The following is an 18630-nucleotide window of genomic DNA, read 5'->3' as shown; positions in this document are numbered from 1 at the left end:
TACTTACTTATTTATTGAGAGAGAGAGAGAGAACAGATTAAAGCCTTGATGTTGTGTAATACGCAAGAGCCAGCCTAGAAGTATCCGGGTGCTGTAAATTAAAGTACAGACATAGCTCTTTAAAGTTATTATATAGATTTGCCTGTCATAAAAGTTAGCTTAAAATACTGACATAGCCATTTCTTGTCAAGGTATGCTCAGTGTCATGAGTCATCGTAGCTTTGAATCTGCACTTTTTCAAGAATAATCAGGACTTACCCATTTGGCATCAGTTCTCAGAACACTAAAGTATATTATCTTTGATTTTAGTTATGTGCAGCGGGCAAAGCAGACACTGCACAACAACTATCAAGTATTTAGTACTACAACGAAGAAAGACACAGATGCCGTAACCTAATTCCATGCAGGGATTTGTTCCATCCAGCAAGTTCAGTAATTGATCAAAGAGATTTAATTTTAGAACCCCACAGCTCAAAAGACTGCTGTTCTAATCTCACCACTTGAAACTAGAACCGAATTAGTGACACGCTGCATATTGAGGAGCATATGGAGCCTGCATGGAGGGTCTCTCCCAGCAGAGCTTCTGCAGAGCCGGCTCCTCTCCCAGGAACTGAAGGCTGTGTGGAAAATGAGCGTGGGGGGGAAGCACTGTGTTGTGTCTAAGTCATAACGTTGGATTTTAAGCTATTGAAGAGCAGTTCCTTGCACTTACACCACCTGAAACACCACAAGCCCTCTACTTTGCGGCCCTGAAGCTTCAGATGTGTTCACCGGGGTCTTTCGGCAGCTCGGCATCCCCTCGCTGTGCGTGCCCACATCGGACAACCACCACCAGGCGAGGGCTGAGCTGCGCCTCAGCGCACAGTGAGAACAAAACCGCAGACGCGGCATGCGGGAAGGAGCTCAGCAGCAAAGGAGCTCTGTTTGGGCACTGCTCGGGGAGTACGGGACGGAAGATGGGCAGCGGGAGGGGGAAGCCGCCTTCCCCTGGGTGCCCGAAGCTGCCCGCCTGCTGAGGGCACGCACCCTGGGCGGGACGGCGCCGGTGCTGAGGGAGGCGAGTGACGCCCCGCGGCAGAGCGGCAGCGCCGCGAGCTACCGGCGCGCGTCAAGGCGTTGAAGGCCCGCCGTCCCGCCCCGCTCCTGCGGGCACACCGAGGCAGAGGCGCGCGGCCGGCCCCGTGCTGCGGCGGGCGGGAGCCCCGCCTCGGCCCGCGTGACGCGCGTTGCCATGGCCACCCGTTTACGCTACAAGGCCCGGCGGGGGCGGGTGGGAGGGAGGGGCCGCTTCAGCACCAAGGCGGCCGCGGACAGCAGCGGCCCCGGCTCGGCGGCGGCTCTCTGGTGCGGGCTGCGCGGCCGCCGCGGAACCGGCGCCGGGTCAGTGCGTCTCTGGGCGGCGGCGGAGCCACCGGTGAGTTCTGCGGGAACCTCCGGCGGCCGTTCGCGGTAAGCCGAGCCCCCGAGCGCAGGGAAGGGGAGCGGGACCGGGCGGGAGGCGGTGGGGTGGTGGGGGACGGTGGGTGGGCAGGGGAGGGCGACCGCCGGAAAACTTTGCGAGACGCGGAAGGGTGCCCTCGGGTTTGGCCTCCGTACGGCGTTTTCCATAAAACAACTTTATCAACTTATAAAGAGAGGGATTTGGTCAATTTGCTGTGATTTTTTGGCTTCGGGGGTTCTGCTCGTTGCACGCAAGCACTGTTCTGATGTTGGCGTTCTTTGTGTGAATCCTGAAAACTTCTTGAATTTCGGGTGAGACCACCAAATTGGCAGTAGAATAGCAGAGGCGTGCTGTGCCATTCTCCACTCGCTGTCCGGTTCGATGCTAGAAGCTCTGTCTCCTCAGAGCAGCCCTCCCTGCCGCAGCACACGTGCTGTGGGTCAGGCCTTCTAGTACCTCCATGTGGTCCTCAGGGCGATCTGTGCTCCCCACAGAGCTCACAGCCTGGAGGTGACAGCCGGACCTCTGGGGTTCTTTGACCCAGAGTGTTTAGAAGCACTCCTCCTGTAGGTAACCCTATCCGTGCAAAGCCAAGCTGGTTCCCAGCAGCTCTGGATCACGAGATCTGCACTCAGTCCCGTCTTCTCGACATGAAAATGCATCTTCAGCACTCACTGCCTTCTCTAATCTGCAGGCACATCTCTCTGGTACATCTGTTAAGCCATTGCAAATCTTTGAACACATTTATTATTCCGTCATAAAGAGCACGGTTGACTATACTGGCACACACACTGTCTTCCATGTGCTACTGTGTTAATAGCAATAGTTTTTTCGTGACTCCTGTAAAAAGCAAAAGGTGGGTATGAATAATGATGTGGATCGCTGTTAAAGGCCAAGAAATGAATAATAATTGAAAGTGAATTGGGAGCAGAGACTCTCTCCCATACTTTATGCTCACGCTTTCCTTAACCTATAGAGTGAGATGTGGCTTGTGTGTGACCCACTCAGAAATGTGAACATGATCCCCTGTCCAGTTGTTCCCCTGTGTGCTGTGGCTGCAGCATCTGGGAGCAGGGAATGAGGGATTGATGTGCAGAGGGAAGAACAGCAGGGCCAGAATTATATTTTCTCCTTCATACTTCAACATTCTTGCACTCCTACAGCTTAGTTTAAAGAGAACAGTAACAATCCTAATTTGTTGTTGCTTCAGACCTGTGACCTCGTCACAGTGTTGCTTGCACATCATCCCTGCTCTGCTTTGCATTAAAGGCATAACTTTACAGTAAATTTGGTTGTTTTGCCTCATTAGGCATCAGACATACAGCACAGTAGGAAGGACTGGGTGACCTGTAATGATTCAGCTGCCAGAAAGAGAGACGTCTAACGCTGACCCCTGTGAGCAAAGCCCTGAACTTAACTTCCTGCCCTGCAGAGCATGCGAGCGGCTCCTGCCCAAGTTCAGAAGTTACTGCTGACACAGTAGGCTCCGGTAATTTATAAATCTGCTCTAAAGCAGATAAGTGGATGAAACTCCTTGAAAGATCACATTGAAATCACATTCAGCGGGGTTTTTTGAAGAGTAAATTACACAGCATTTAGGCTGGCAGTGGAAATTAATTCATTAATTAGCACTGCTTGAAGGAATGAAATTCTACCTGATTTTCCAAATACTCCTAATCCAGGTCAGTTTCACAGCCTTCCTGCCTCTCGGCTTCTATGATCAGTTCCTCCATCAGCCATGGCTGTGCGTCTTCTGCAAGGGAATTGGGATGGGCCTGGTTTGTTCCACCAGCACTAGGGCACAGCAGCAGGTGGAAATGTCAACAGCTGGTGCTCTGCTTTGCCTCCTTCATTCATGCCCCATGGTGGGTCACACTGAGATTACCAACAGCGCTGAACTCCCAGAAGCTTGGTTGCCACTTCCATGTGGGGAGAGTATTTGTCTTATGGATATAAGACATATGTAAGATACATGTAAGATACATGCTTATGTATGACTCCCATTAACTGGTTTTAATGGTATGGGATGAAGCCCAGGAACAGTTAAAAGAGTTGTAGGCAAACTCCAAATCAAATTTGATCATGAAAGCATAGGGTAGGGATGGTTTGGTGGGACTGCATGAAGTAGAAGAGAGCTCACAGTTTTCTTCCTTCAGGTCATATGCCCAACTATGCACATACGCAACCAATTCTTCTCCTGTTTACACCAGAGGAATTTCTGGTGTGAGAACTGAATTCATGCCAATTCAAATATTATTTATAAAGAGATATATAGATATGTAAGTCACAGTCTTGCTTTCTTCCTTTGTCACCATGATCTTTATGCAAAAATAATTATTCAGAGCATCGGTCCAGAATCTAAGACACCACTGGGAATTAGCAATGTACCTACTGTCCACTCCTATGCGAAATTAGAGTGCATTAACTAAAAAAAGAACATAGCTGTAAAATTTGAACATCATATTGATTGTAGTTTCTTTATGTTGTGTGAGTGCTCACAAAGAATTAGCACATACTTTTTTCCTAAACGAGATAATTTTGTGGCTCCAAAAACTTTATTTCAGTTCATATTAACAAGAACAAAAAAGTTTCCCTCCATAGAGCATTACAAACTGGTACAACAGATGTCAATTTATGTCAGCATCAGCTGATTTTCTTCTCCATTACCCTTTCTGCTGGATCTTTGCTTATTTAGCAGGTCCCAGCTTTTTGACATCCAATGTCATGTCGAATGTTTTTTCACATTTAGTGATAGAAAGCTTGACTCAGCCTGTCTCAAAAGTTGGTGTCGTCATCTACATGATGGTCATTATGCATTATTGATAGTGATGGAAAAGTCATGAATACACACATCTTTGCTGCAGGGCTCAAGCCTTTTTCTTTGGTTGATCATCGTTTTATTCTCTCTCTGCGTTTTAATAACAGTGTCAACAGAGACTTTTCATTCTGCCTTCACCATGGAAGAGCATCAGTTTCCTGGTGCTGCTGCTGCAGATACAGTCCTTTGCCTGATGTTGTATGTGGTTTCTACTTTATCACGTAACTCTGGAAAACATTTTGGTTATCAAAAAGTGATTTTCTAGGGCAATGCAAGCTCTTCCTGATGCAACATTAAGAATAATTTTTGTACAGCAAGTGCTTTAAGTTAATAAATAATTCATGTATTTCCCCCAGTGTTACAGTGTAACTCATAAAATTGGGAAAAGAACATTAAAAAGAAATCCCACTACTGCATTATATAGTCAGAGAACAGGTTTCTAATATAACTGTGGAAATTAATCCATAAAAATATGAACTAAATTTACACATTGACATTGTAAGCACAAATAGCAATAAAAACAAACAGTTGGAGATACAGTTATCTTTGACTAGGATCCATATCCTACCTTACAAGTTAGCTGACACGTGTTCTTTGGAGGATGCCAGCCAAACCAGGTTCAGGACACAGGAATTTCTTCCAAATCAATTTAAGCTCAGAATTTACTGCAGCAGTCATAAACAGCCTGTATTCCAAGGGACCCTGAGATGCTCAGCAAATCAACAGGGAGACAGCACAGAGTTCGTGTTTTCCGCCATAAAATGAAAACAGTTCTGGAGCGAAACAGGGTGATGGCTTAATGGCAAATACTTCTATAAAATATGCAGAGTACAGCAGGGGTGATGCTGAAAGGTCTTTGTGGAACACAAGCACATTTGTCTTTGGCTTCCTGGCTCACCCCACAGAAGCCTCTCCAAATGCCTTGTGCTACAGAAAACACTATCAAAAACCAGCCTGATGCATCAATGGCTCAGTACTGATTCAGAAAACAAAAATGCATTTCATTGATTGAATCAACCAAGTACAGCTTCTAGCAAGGTACAGCATTTTCTGGTACATTCATTAAAAAGAATTCTGTCCAATGTACTGTGCATGTTGTGCTGGAATCCCCTCAAAACAGACCTGACCTCAAGCCCAGTGGCATCCTCTGATGCTCTCAAAACCAGGGCCATCCCACCAGACAGGCTCTTTATGACTTGTTTAGTCTCTCTTGGTGTAGAAGAGGGGAGGAAACCCCTTTGATAAAATTTCTGAGGAAAGCCTAGACTTTGTGATGCCTTTAATCTTCAAAAAGCAGCCTAAATCTGGGACTGCAGTGGCGCTCTGCAGCTCATCCCTCCCTCTCTGGCATTTGAAGAGGAGAGACAATTACAAAGATAGTTAATAGATGGACTGCTTCACTCCTTACCTTGCCTGCTTTTGCTGCAGTTTAGTCATCACAATAGTTTTTTTGGTAAGTGAGCTTCAGATTGAGTCACTGGTATCTAGAATGAATAAATAGATTTTGGTATTAGTCTGGAGGGCTTTGCAGAGCAATCAGATGCTGCATGGGGAGCTGGCAAGCAGGAAGGGCAGGCAAGCATCCCTTGGCCCCTGGCTCTCAGTCCTGCAGAACTGGGCACTGCTGAGTGCTGGGAGCCCATGACGCAGAGCCATGCACTGTCATTATATACTTCAGCTCATTATGCACAGAGACACTAGAGGAAGAGACTTGGAAATGAATTTGTTAGTACGTGTCATCACCATCCACATTTGGAATTCAAGGGCAGGAAAAATATTATACCAGAGATAAAATAATAAAATTGTTGATAAATTCTTTTATTTCTTCAGTTAGATAAAAAAATCTGGAAACCTTGAGCAGGGAATAATGAAACTGTACACTTTTTCCTGTAACGACTGAGCCAGTAAAAGGCAGTCATTGAATATAAGGTCCCTACAGCCAAAGCATTTCATCAATCTCAGCTGCTGTTTTTATGAATGTATTGTATAAAAATGGGTCTTTTACAAATTGTATAAAAGTCTGTCACTCCTTCCCCTATACATCACCAGGGAAGCCATCAATTTTACTTTAGCATCAATCTATCACAGTGATATGCCCATTAATGGATATCATATATCCATTAAATCTTTCACCCTCGCACAGGAAGGAATAACAATAGCTCATTGTTAAAAAGACTAAATTTTGTATTTTTTTTAAGTGAATGGCTATATATTAGTCTGACTTTCCCTCCAGAAGGCCAGACTGCACATGCTGAGACTCTTCTACCTCTTTTCCTTGCCAAGATTGCCTTCTTCACTCTCAGCCTAAACAGACATCAGCACTTGCTAGACAAACCCCTGCATTCCCAGCTGCAAACATTAGCTAACACTGCATGGACCAGGGTAGCAACACAGGGAACACAGAGTCATTCAGTCAGCAGCTTATCATGAGTTGGAAAGCATATGAGAGCTGCAGATAAGTCCTGGCACAGCAAGGACTGCATGAGGAAACAGAGTCCTAGGCTGTTGGCAGCGTATATAGCATGTTCAGTGATGAAGATGCAATTGCTATAGCATGGCAGAAAAGAACCACCATAATGTTCTTAATAAAGCGAATGCTATAGTCCATACCTTCCTGGCTATTATTTCAGCTTTTCTTGCAGATTATGCATATATTTACACTCAAATCATACTTTCTAAGTTTCATTTACTCAGAAACAAGAATACTTCCAGCCTAAAAGATGAGATTGTGAAGTATAACTCAGCAATGGGGAGTAAGTTCACACCCGCATGAAGTCGTATGCTGGATGGGTGCTCCTTGGCATAAAGAACCTTCTGTAGTTGCTCTGAACTCTGTGGGATAGGACACTGAGATGGGGGTCTTTGAATGAAGGTTTACAAAAGGTTGCCTCGCTGTCAATATATCTTTGAAAGTAGAAACAAATACAAAGAAGCGCCTTTGTGATCGCATGCAATTATTTACAGAAATAGCTACAATTCCTGCTTAGCCAGTCAAAGGCCATTCAGTGCATGGAAATTCCAGCAATAGACTGAATACTGGGCTTACTGTAAATGAACCAACAGCCCAGTCTGCCAAGAAATAAGACCTTCCCATCATCTGTACACATTTTTAGGAAGCATTTGAAGCAATTTCACAATTTCTTATATTTAATTTTGCTGAGTTGTTATTAGTTCCAATTTTTTTGTATGATTCCACTGTCTCTTCTAATTTGCATGTCTGTCAGTAATGTTAAATACTTCTTCTTAATCCCGTAGGGAAAATAGCAAGTTGTAATTAACATCCTTTCAGAGGACCAAGTATGACCAGAGTCTTTTTGAGCACTTCTGTGCCTTGCCACTGCTTTTACCTTATCATTTCTGACTTAAAAGGCTATTGTTACAACTATGGGACCACCAAGTCATAACGCATGATTTATTATGTGCAGCAGGTGACTTGTAGTTAACATTTATCTCAAAAAGGATGTTATTGTTTGTTTTTGTGTTTTTTTTCCATGTAGCTTTCCCTGGGAGGTTCGTGTTTTTAGCAGTGACAAGATGACAATCCATATTTTTACCCAAGGATCCAGTGAGTCATCCTATTAACTCTGCTGAAATACATGCTTGCCAATCGTCCTGCCACGGTAAGCCTGAGACTCTGAATTCTCTTCATAAACATTATTCAGAAATTAGCTCATAGGATGCACTCAGTAGTTCAAATTACCTTTTCGTAAAGTAGTAACTTCTCAGTGATGACCACAGCCCAAAATAGACCAAATATTACATACCACCACTATTTTCAGTTATTAAAGTAGTTTAGAGCAAATGAGAAAACTGAATATACCTCATACCATGTTATTTAAGAGGACATGCATTGTTTGAACCTGGAAACCGTGTAAGGAGGAACCTTGTGTGTTGTGGGAACTGATGAAAAAGTGCAGCTTGTCTGTTCTTGAAAATGCTGCCCCATGGTATCCACATGCAGCCGAGAGCAAACACACTGTGAGTCATGATGAAAAAATTCAGCATCCAAAAAACCCTAATCTCCAGGATGAAATCATACGGATTATGTATTAGTATCAATTCCCAAAGTAAACTCCTTATTTATTCTTCCTTTCTAAGAACTCCAAAACCAGCAAGCCAGTATCCTGCAATGTTTCAGCAGAGGTATAGGCTGCTCAATTCCTTTTCCCAGCTTTGTGCTGCAGAAGAGTTTGGCTGCTCTTGTGCTGTACTGTCTACAGATCAGTTTAGTTTGGGAGAAGGGGTGATCCAGGCTGGTACATGGCTGTGTTGGGTATCTTTCTTGCTTGGGTTGGGCTGGAGAAAAGGCAGTGCACACTTTTGTTGATAATGTCTCTGTTTCCCTTCTTCTTTTGCTTGTTCTGCCCTTAAAGGTGATATTTTATGGCATAGTCCAAGCAAACTGCTTTCTACTCAAGCCTATTTTGCACACCATGCAGCCTTATCTCACCAGAGAACAGCATATGGCCTTGAGTTATTATTTGTTATTTCAGGGTAACTAGATGGTAACTGTACTGAAAACTTATGGCAAATCATGCGTTATCTCACAATAACAGGAAAAATAAACAGTATCTTCACTGTATGCATTAACAGTAATGGAAGGAAAAACTCATGAAAAACCTTGTCCATCTAGTTTAAATGTGTTCACACTGAAGATGCCCCAGGTGTTTTACTGCTTCTGAATCTCTCATGTGCATTCAAATTATGCCCAGATCTCCTTCCACATTCAACATTCTTGCCTTCAGAGCTAAAGCCAGCTGCAGTCCTGAAGCCACTACGTATGGAAAACACTTGAAAATGTCCAGCTTATTAGAAAGCTGTGCTGCTGAATTAAAATAAAGCTTTAGCAAGATATCATAGAAATAATTAATGATGCATATAATGTGTATGGAGCAAAAGCAATACCGAGTTCTTGGGGGACAACTGCAATAGCTACTTTCAGCATCTCTGGAGTAAATCCCAAAATGGCAGGATGCGAAGCTACTACAGCTGGCAAGATATCTTCCTTGATTTCTAAAAGGTCCCTTAGCAACTGGCTTCAGGTGCAGACAAAGGTAAAGGCAACTGGAGTGTTAAAGTATTCCAGATAATTGCTGTAAAACAGACAAACTGGGCAGTAGATGAAATCAAAGGGAAGAGACTAGAGCTAACACAGCTGCACAAGAACTATTTCAGATGTATTCTGCTTGACAATGCCAGCATATTGCAAACCCTTTGAAAATATACTGAAGCAATGTTGTAGAGCACATAAAAAGAGATTCTTAAACAGCTTACTGGTAAAATATGAGCTAAATTTGATGAGACTGTCCTCTAGACTGCATCTGTTTCCATGAAAATTCTGTGCAGCATTAAAGTTATCATTACTCTGGCAGACTTTCCTGATAGAGCTGTAAAGCCAGATATAGTCCTATTATTTTTTTTATGAAGCTGGCATATGGCAGAATGCTAAGAGTTGGTTAACTAAATCTTTTATCACTGTGAAACCAAACTCATAGTTGTTTGGTCCAAAGATTTTAAATTGGTCAGAATTCAGGGTCCAATGCAGTATATAGTAAAAGTATAAATCCCATAAACAAACAAACAAACAGAACCTTAAAAAGTCCCTAGAAGAGAATTTCAATAAGTTCCAAATGCTGATGAGGTAAGAAGGAAAGATAACACTTTTCGATACACAATCGGAAGGCTATTTGTTCTTTTCGCTGTCTCAGTGCTAGTGTTTATGCAGCCTTCCATTTGCCCATGGATGGACTTCAAGATGGAACTCTGAATATAAAGCATACAAAATGCTTCCAGCTATTCACATGGAAGAAGTCGCAGAAAGGTTGTTCTTTGGCAGGGAGCAACAGGCCAGGCCTAAGGAAGACAGGGTGACAACTCTCAGTGCCACACACAGAATCACCCAAATGGCACAGCTGCTGGCAATGGGGCATGAGATACATCTGCCTCCCAGGATCATTCTCCCTAGCAGACATCACCAGTTCCCAGTTTCCATGCAGTCATAGCTGAGAATGAAGCTGCCATTCAGTCTCCATTCCCACAAACCCAGCGCTCCTTCCCACCCTCCCCATTGTACAGGGCTTCCAGTGAGCTGCCTTCTCATTTCTCACCATCTTTACGCCAGTGAAGTGCTTTAATTAGTGCTTTGACTAATTATGGTCTTAAGATTTCTGCTGATTTATTGCTTCTGAGTTTTACTTGTATTCATAATAACTCCTGACATTAGGTTGAACACCTCAGTAAATAAATTTGCCACTAGTTAAGAAATAAGGCTCCTAATGACTATAAAATAGCCTGGAAATTGTTCTTGTTCCCTAACAAGATTAAGGGAAAGAACAAGAGAAAATCCTTCTAAGAACGTGCAGAGTTATGCACTGTTACAAACTGTAAGAAAATTATACAATTAAAAGAAAACCCAAACTTATCCAGGTCTGTCTGTAAATTAATTACGTTCTTGAAAACATAATTCCATTTTTTTCTGAGACATTTTCCTGTCAAATCAGAAGGCACCATTTCAGCTCTGGACTCTTAGCATTTTTTGTAAAAGATTTCTCAGACATAAATGTTGAGGCTCTGAACTGACAAACCATCAGCAGATTCTACAGGAGTTGCTTTAGATGAATGAAATTTTAAGGTGCTGCTCTTAGAGGACTGGAAGCGATCCAATTTCTCTTTGATGCAAAAGAACTATTCAGTGACATTACCTTTGACAGCAAAGTCATTTTTAAATCTTAGTAAATAGCAATGAGATCTAAAATAACTAATAACATGTAAAAATAAAGGATGGATTTCCAATCTTACTTAGGGGCTTCCATCTTCCAGCTTTCCAAAAGTGTTTTAAGTGGGTTCCTCTGCTAAAAGAAGGGGTTTGAACATTCTCTTCTCAAAGCCCTTTATTTTTTTTAATCACAGCATTAACCTTGGAAAGCTTTATCCTTTATCTTCTAGGCAGATTTCTTTGCTTGCTCTGTTGAGAAGTTTTAGGGTATCAGTGCAGACTGGAAGGGGTTTTCTTTTCAGCACTGCAAACCCTAACTTGGAGCACTGATTCCTGATTGCTGTTGGACAGTTATTGGAACAGAAGCAAAATAGTTTGCTTCAGAAATATAAAGGAAGCAACTGCACAGTTGTAGGATATCCAATTTTAAATTGTCAGAAGTGGTATTAAAGGATGCATGCATATAGATAACCCACAGAGACCAAAGTACATTCAAGGCATTTGACTGGGTAAACAACGAGCATGTTGCATCATTTTTATTTGTTTCATTGTGCAAGTGAATGAAGATGCAAAGAACATTCTAGACAGGACAGAAATAACTCAATTTGCTCATTTTAGCTCAGTGAAATTTGGAGTTTCATTACAACCAGCAAATATTTCGTGTTATTAACCTTTGAGTAGTTTTAAATGAAATCTGTATGGTTTACTGCATTGGCTTTGACTTATTATATGATAGCACAACAGTTTCTCCACAGGATTAAAACCCGAACTGCATTAAAATTCAATTAAAAGCCTGTGAGAAGTGCAGTGGTTCACTCAGAAAGCTAATTCGGATTGTGTCTCTGTGTAAAAGGAACTGCTTTGTCACTGCACAGAGGAACCAAGATGTTTTTGTCATTGCAGAGTGAAATGCAGACCCTCTTGTATTTGAGTACATTCTAATGTTTTTCTCTAATTTCTGTTTCTCCATAGTTAGCCAACCTACATCACAATGACTGAGGACTTAGACCACAGGTTCAGTAGTCTCACTTGGGATCAGATTAAAATCCTGGATCAAGTTTTAGCAGAGATAATACCCATTCATGGAAGAGGGAATTTTCCAACACTGGAAGTAAAACCAAAGGATATAATTCGTGTGGTTAAGGAGCAGCTCATTGAAAAGCAAATCAACATACGAGATATCCGCCTGAATGGTTCAACAGCTAGCCACATCCTAGTGAAGCAGAATGGAACAAGTTATAAAGACCTAGACATCATTTTCGGGGTGGAACTTCCAAGCGAGCTTGAGTTTCAGGTTGTTAAGGAGGCAGTTCTTAATTGCCTATTAGACTTTTTGCCAAAATGTGTTAATAAGGAAAAAATCACTGCCCAGACTATGAAAGATGCCTACGTGCAGAAGATGGTCAAAGTCTCCACGGATCACGATCGCTGGAGCCTCATCTCACTGTCAAACAACAGCGGCAAGAACGTGGAGTTAAAGTTTGTCAATTCGCTCAGGCGACAGTTTGAGTTCAGCGTGGACTCCTTCCAAATCGTGCTGGACTCCATCTTAAATGTTTACAGAGAAACAGACTGCAAACTGACAGAAGACTCTCACCCCACTATTATTGCGGAGAGTATGTATGGAGACTTCAATGAAGCAATGGACCATTTAAAATACAAACTGATTTCCACGAGGAACCCTGAGGAAATCAGAGGAGGTGGCCTTCTGAAGTACAGCAATCTCCTGGTTCGTGACTTTAAGCCAGCAGATGAGGCTGAAATTAAATCTCTGGAACGTTACATGTGCTCCAGATTCTTCATTGATTTTCCAGATGTTGCTGAGCAGCAAAGGAAAATTGAGTCATATCTGCGCAACCACTTCATCGGGGAAGAAAAAAGCAAGTATGACTACTTGATGACTCTGCGTGGAGTTGTAAATGAGAGCACAGTCTGTCTCATGGGACATGAGCGAAGACAAACTCTGAATATGATTACAATTTTGGCTTTAAAAGTTCTCGGAGAACAAAATATTATCCCAAACGCAGCTAATGTAACATGTTATTATCAGCCTGCTCCTTATATCAGTGACAGAAACTTCAGCAATTATTACATTGCTCATGGACAACCACCTATCATCTACCAGCCATACCCATTTCACATACAAATGCAAAGTGGCATGGTTTAGGAACACGGTAACCTTCTCAGCACTCACACCCCTCTCTTCCTACTTCTCTTCGTAATAAAGGCCTCATTCAACCAAGTTTTATTATCACTTTTGATTTGAAGACATATTTTTGTGCAAGTTGCCAAAGTTATTTGGTCAATGTCTCAAACACCTTTAAGCAGATCACAAGAAAAATGTCTCTTGTTATTCACGGTGATATATTTATGTCTCCCACTTGTGTTTGGATGAAAAGAGAAGGATATAAATTATTCTAATTCTATAAGATGAAATGCACTAAGTTCTGGGTTCTAATAAATTCTTAAGCAAAATTTTGAAAGTGTAAAATTAAGCTAATCAGATACCTCTCAGTAGAAATGCCTAATTCTAGAATTGCTGGTGTTCTGGGTACTTTACACTAGAGCATCCAACAGTTATACCCATGCAGGTTCCAACACCACTTATTTACAGCATCTTTTGAAAATGCACAGCAAAGGACTGTTTCTGGATGCACTGAGTGCACTCTGTAAGCTATACCTGGTCGTTTCCATCAGAGATATGAGGTCCCTTCCCCACTCCTCAGTAGGGTTTGGGATGAAATATCCCTACCACGAGCAGAATCAGACTTTTTGGGTATCCAAAATTGCTGCCGATCTGAGTGATTTTGCTACTAAAGAGTTGAACCCCAGGTTCTGACTCACAGGTAATAAAAGAGATACTACTATTCTGATTAGATTAGCCCTGAACAACAAGGTAACAGAGTGAGAAAGAAGGTGAAAATTGAGCACACAGGGCTTGCTTTCTATTGCTAATTTGTTATTGATCAGAGATGCTTCAATGCATAATAAACAGAGTCAGGGGAAAAGAAAGAACAGCCCAGGACTACGTTGTTTTTAGGTGAATTAAAACAAACCCTTGGCAGTAGCATCAGAACAAAAAGTTTTATAATGGTAGTGTCACATCAGCTTCCTTACCTGCACTCATACCCCAGTAGCAAATGAAGAATTCTCTTATGTTCAGGAAGCATTGCAAATTTCCATGTGTGTTTACCAAAGATAAGTTTAAAACATGTCACATAAGTGCCTCCCTGTGCCAGTTGCTCTGTGAAAGTTAGAATGCTGTCTGCAGTTGTGCCAGAGAGCTCCTGAATGATAAGAAGGGAAAGAAAAGTATATAGCCTTTGTAGCCTTAGTATGAGCAGGTTTGGAACAGAGGGTGCTGAGGTTGCTCTCTCCAAAACACCTCCAGTTTAGCTGCTGAATGAGGTACAGAAGTGATGGAAAAGGGAATGAAGGGATGCGGTTGTAAAATCAGAACAGTCAACTGGAAATGCAAGCAACAGAGTTTTGTACATCTGATGCTTAACGTCACTGTGTCACATTGGCATTCATTACTGGTTCATTTTGTGTCCTCCTCCTCATTTTTAAAAGCATTGAGTACATTTTATCTATTTACAACAAGTGTCAGGTGTTAGAAATTTCTACTTGGAAAAGAACATCTGATCTATTTTACACAAAAGTATGTTATGTACAAATATTTAAAACATCTGCAGGATGTGTAAGGTCTGTGATGTTCTACTTACCAGTGAAATGTAGCTTCCCCATCATATGCCTGTACAGTAGAACAAAGAGCTTTTTAAAGACAACTTTGTTGACCATCATCACTACAGTTCATCCTTTTCTGTAAAAATACAGTGCAAAAAACATAATGCAGAGTAATAAATTAGAAGTGCAACATTAAGAGAGTACACTGATCTACTTGAAAGTTGATTCAATTGGTGATTTTTCCTTGAATTATTTTACTGCTATTTTCCCTGATTACTCAAGCCCAATTCCACATCTAAAAGCACAGTTTATTTCACTTCCACTAGTATCTTTTCCACTGATTAAACTATATTTCATAAAATAGGCAATTCTAATTGCTACATTATCAAATGTGATAATGCTATGAAAAGATTCCCTGCCAGAAGCAAAATGGAGTGAGACACGGTGCATTTTTTTCTTAACTGGGTTGTTTATTTCATAAAGTGCACCTTTAAATTTAGTTTGATATTTTGCAAACTAAATAGCACTGTGAATTTTTGTAAGAGCCTTGTTTAGATTGTGCCCCTGCTCGTGCTTGCTCAGCACATGCAGGGCCAGGAGCTGCAAGCTGGGCTGTGCACAGCTGGGACACCCAGACAAACCTGCAGGAGTCAGGCAACACAGCGCCTTCATTGGCTCTTGCACTCCCTGAGTTTGCTCGACTTAGCCCAGCTCCGTTGACCTGTGATCATAATGTAACGTTGCTACAGCAACTTATTACTCCTCCTCTCCTGATTCTCTCACTTCCTGGGAGGACAAATGGGTCGAATGCCTCAAGAACCAGAAAGCAGGTCAACTAAGAAGGGGGTGTTCTCAATATACTGGATACCCCATGATCCACTACCTGCCGAAATATTTCAAGAAATTGTGTTTGTTGGTTTTTCGTTTTGTATTAAACCAAGTGGAAATGTGTATCCCCCTGCAGGAAGGATTACAATTCTGTTTTGAATCACACATGCAAAATGATGAACTCTGGACTTGTATGAACCAGCCTGTCCACTTGTACAGCAACTGCTCATTCAAATATATATATTTCACTATCTTACATCTTTGTTTATAGATCCAGGTTAGATAAGTTAGGACTCAGCCAAAGTCCACTGAGCTAGAGGGGAGGATCCAGCTAACTCCAATGGACTTTGGGTGAGACCCCAAAAAGTGCAAAGGATTTCTGTGAGTACCTAAAGGTACAAAGACATCAATATGCAAAAATGTCTCAGGTATAAATAAACCCTTTAACTTTATTGAAAAGGACTTGTATTTCTTACCTACAGGTAGTTCATTTTGAAGCTTCAGCACGGTTTGCGATTTTATATATATAATATATATAAAATCTCACGTGTCTACACATGTACAGGTCATTAACAATATCTGATGTTGTCTTTTAAATATTTCCTTCCAAATGCTGAAGGAGATCTGGCAGCAGAGTTTGAACTGGAGGTGGTTTTTAAGGTAGTATTGATTCCGCAAAACTATTTTAGAACAGAGATGAAGTTGTACAGACCGCTGCTTGCAAAGCACTGATAACAATATGTAAAACATAATACTTTCACCTCTACTCCAGCTGTTACCTATTTCACTATGTGCAAATCTACAAAGAATTGAGAGGGTCTTCTCAGCACCAGTATCCTAAGCTTCACATTTACAATATATCATGTTGTTATGATCTGTTCAATCATTACTATACCTGGAAATTGTAAGGTTGATTTTATTTAATCACAGAACTTCTCAAGGTTTACAGCTTACAGTAATCTAATGTTGTCAGGATGTAATTGTTGAAGTTTTAAGTGCTTTCCTAAAAAAAGTCATTTGAATTTTGTGTTATGTTGTAAAAGGTCCATTTGAAGCATATACTTTATGGTAGTTCCTTTCAAATGTAATTTGTGAGCTTTATACTCCACATATTACAGAGGTTTTTGTGATGGATAAAAGAAATGTAAAACTGTCCTTGCTCAAGCTGTTATATTGTCTGTTGTGTTACACTGATCCTGTAAAATAATGGATCCAATTTACCACTGTGCCACTTTGATTTTTTAGCTACGTAATTTGACTTATGTTAGGAGTTATGTCAACATAAATTTGGATCTGGAGTTACACAGGGGGTATCCAACACGATGTTTAGAAGTACCTGGAGAAAGAACAGCACTGAGTTCAGACAAGTCGGAATAGCTGGGATTCTAATGGTCAGTTTTTGTTTGATATATTTTCCTTTTGTCTAAAGAAATGGGAGGATATACAGAAACAAAGCTGTAAGAGGTATTTCACGTAATGTGCCATCTGAAGCTGTTTAAAAAAAACCATTGTAACGCTAAAAACGTGTACTGATCACACAGATCTGTAGGCCATTAGTCCACAGTGTTGACTAGTGCCTTTGGGTATTCGGGAAGCAATCATTAAAATAACTTTCTTGTTAAATGAATGGTTTGCTTGTAATATACTCACTATTCTGTCTGGATGTCAGCCCAAATTTGCCAACTTCTTGCTGGGGATGTCAGGCAGCCAGACCGGAGCATTGTGACTGCAAGTGGGAAAGGTTTGGTTACGGTTTGTTGGGTCAGTAAGCCACAGACTCAGAGCTAGCAGCAGTCCGGCTGTCAGACAGTTAAGGCTATATTCAGATGCTCATAAACATCTGTGATACATTTCAGTGCCTCCACACTAGTTTGTCGAACAGGCTTGTGTCACATTTTAAGTGCCTAGTTATACATTTATGTAATAAAAGACGACTGTCTGCTGGGTAAATAAAATGAATACTTAACTTGACAAATTATTTGGCTCTACACGTGCATAAGAATACATTTTACTTACTCTGAATGCATATTCACATAAATCTGAACACATTTATCCAGGCTGAAAGACCGCTATTGAGTGTGAGCACTGACTTGTGCTGGTGGCTTTGGGAAATGATCAGAGAAAGTCCTACACATTCTGGGTTTTCTGAGGGGCAGCATCTTGGGCTGGGTTCTGAACTACTGATTACTAAATTCTAAGATTTTTGTAGAAAGAACCAAGTCAATGCTGCTCTTTCTACCTTGGGTTAGACCCTACATGCTCTCTCGGTGCCTTACAGCAGAGAAGAACAAGCATTCAGAGGTTTCAGCCTGGTATTAGAGGTCAGAGATCCCAGATGTAGTTATTAATTGCATTTTGTCCCCTTACAGTGCCAGCCATGCAGTACTAAGAGATGCTGCTTGGGTTCACATACAGTAATAATGAGCCCATTTGGTGGAAGCAGGGAGAACAGAAGCAGCAGGGGATTTGTGGCTTTTGTTCCTTTCTCCCCAGGTTCAAAACATGCTGTCCTCTTTCACAGGGGAACAGAGAAACTTTTGTAAGAGTCTCCACCTCCCCATTTTTCAACCAGAAATAGCCATTTAATCATAAACTTCATTTCCTAACCATTGCTTTTCTTTTATGCAGCCATCTTTTTAATGGTCTCTCTTAATAAAAAAGGTAAGTGGGAAATGGGAAAGCAGTCTACACAGGGGATGTTCTTTTCCTCAGATGTTCACCACACACTCTCCTAAGGAGTTCAAAATCTAAAGCAATGCACAAAGGTAATGGAGGGCTGCTTTATTTCCTGATCTCTGCTTCCCTGTTTTTCCTACTCTATCAGTCTCTATCACTAAGACCTATTTCATAAGCAAGTGACTTTCTTAATGGCTGCTTCCATATTCAACTCCATTTCATCTTGCGCCATTGCAGAACCTGTGTTTCTGAAATCACAATTAGTTACCATGGAAAGCAATTCAGCAGCATAATGAATAGCCACTCACTCAGCTATGTATTAGAAAATAAAAATACATGTCCTCTGGAGAACTGGATTGAGATCGTATGCATATATGTTATCATATGCATACTTGCATGCATGGGCAAATATGAACTCATTGGAAAATACAATTTCATACTCTATTTTTTTTGTATGCTGGTTGC

At 41.5% G+C, this 18630-nt stretch overlaps 1 protein-coding gene across 2 annotated transcripts; it reads left to right on the top strand.

Annotated features, from left to right (window-relative positions):
- The first annotated feature begins 1306 nt into the window (after nt 1-1306).
- On the top strand, nt 1307-17123 carry LOC125699870 (terminal nucleotidyltransferase 5C-like). Of its 2 annotated transcripts, none has more exons than XM_048959859.1 (3): nt 1307-1414; nt 7757-7879; nt 11947-17123. In XM_048959859.1, the coding sequence occupies exon 3, from the start codon at nt 11966-11968 to the stop codon at nt 13139-13141; it is 1176 nt and encodes a 391-aa protein (XP_048815816.1). In that variant the 5' UTR covers nt 1307-1414; nt 7757-7879; nt 11947-11965; the 3' UTR covers nt 13142-17123. The 2 variants fall into 2 exon arrangements, with proteins under 2 accessions (XP_048815816.1, XP_048815817.1); XM_048959860.1 differs by having other exon boundaries at nt 1313-1449.
- The last annotated feature ends 1507 nt before the right edge of the window (nt 17124-18630 follow it).

The sequence above is a fragment of the Lagopus muta genome, chromosome 13 (genome assembly GCF_023343835.1).
Source record: "Lagopus muta isolate bLagMut1 chromosome 13, bLagMut1 primary, whole genome shotgun sequence".
Lineage (NCBI taxonomy): Eukaryota > Metazoa > Chordata > Aves > Galliformes > Phasianidae > Lagopus > Lagopus muta.
This window is presented reverse-complemented; position numbering and strand designations above follow the sequence as displayed.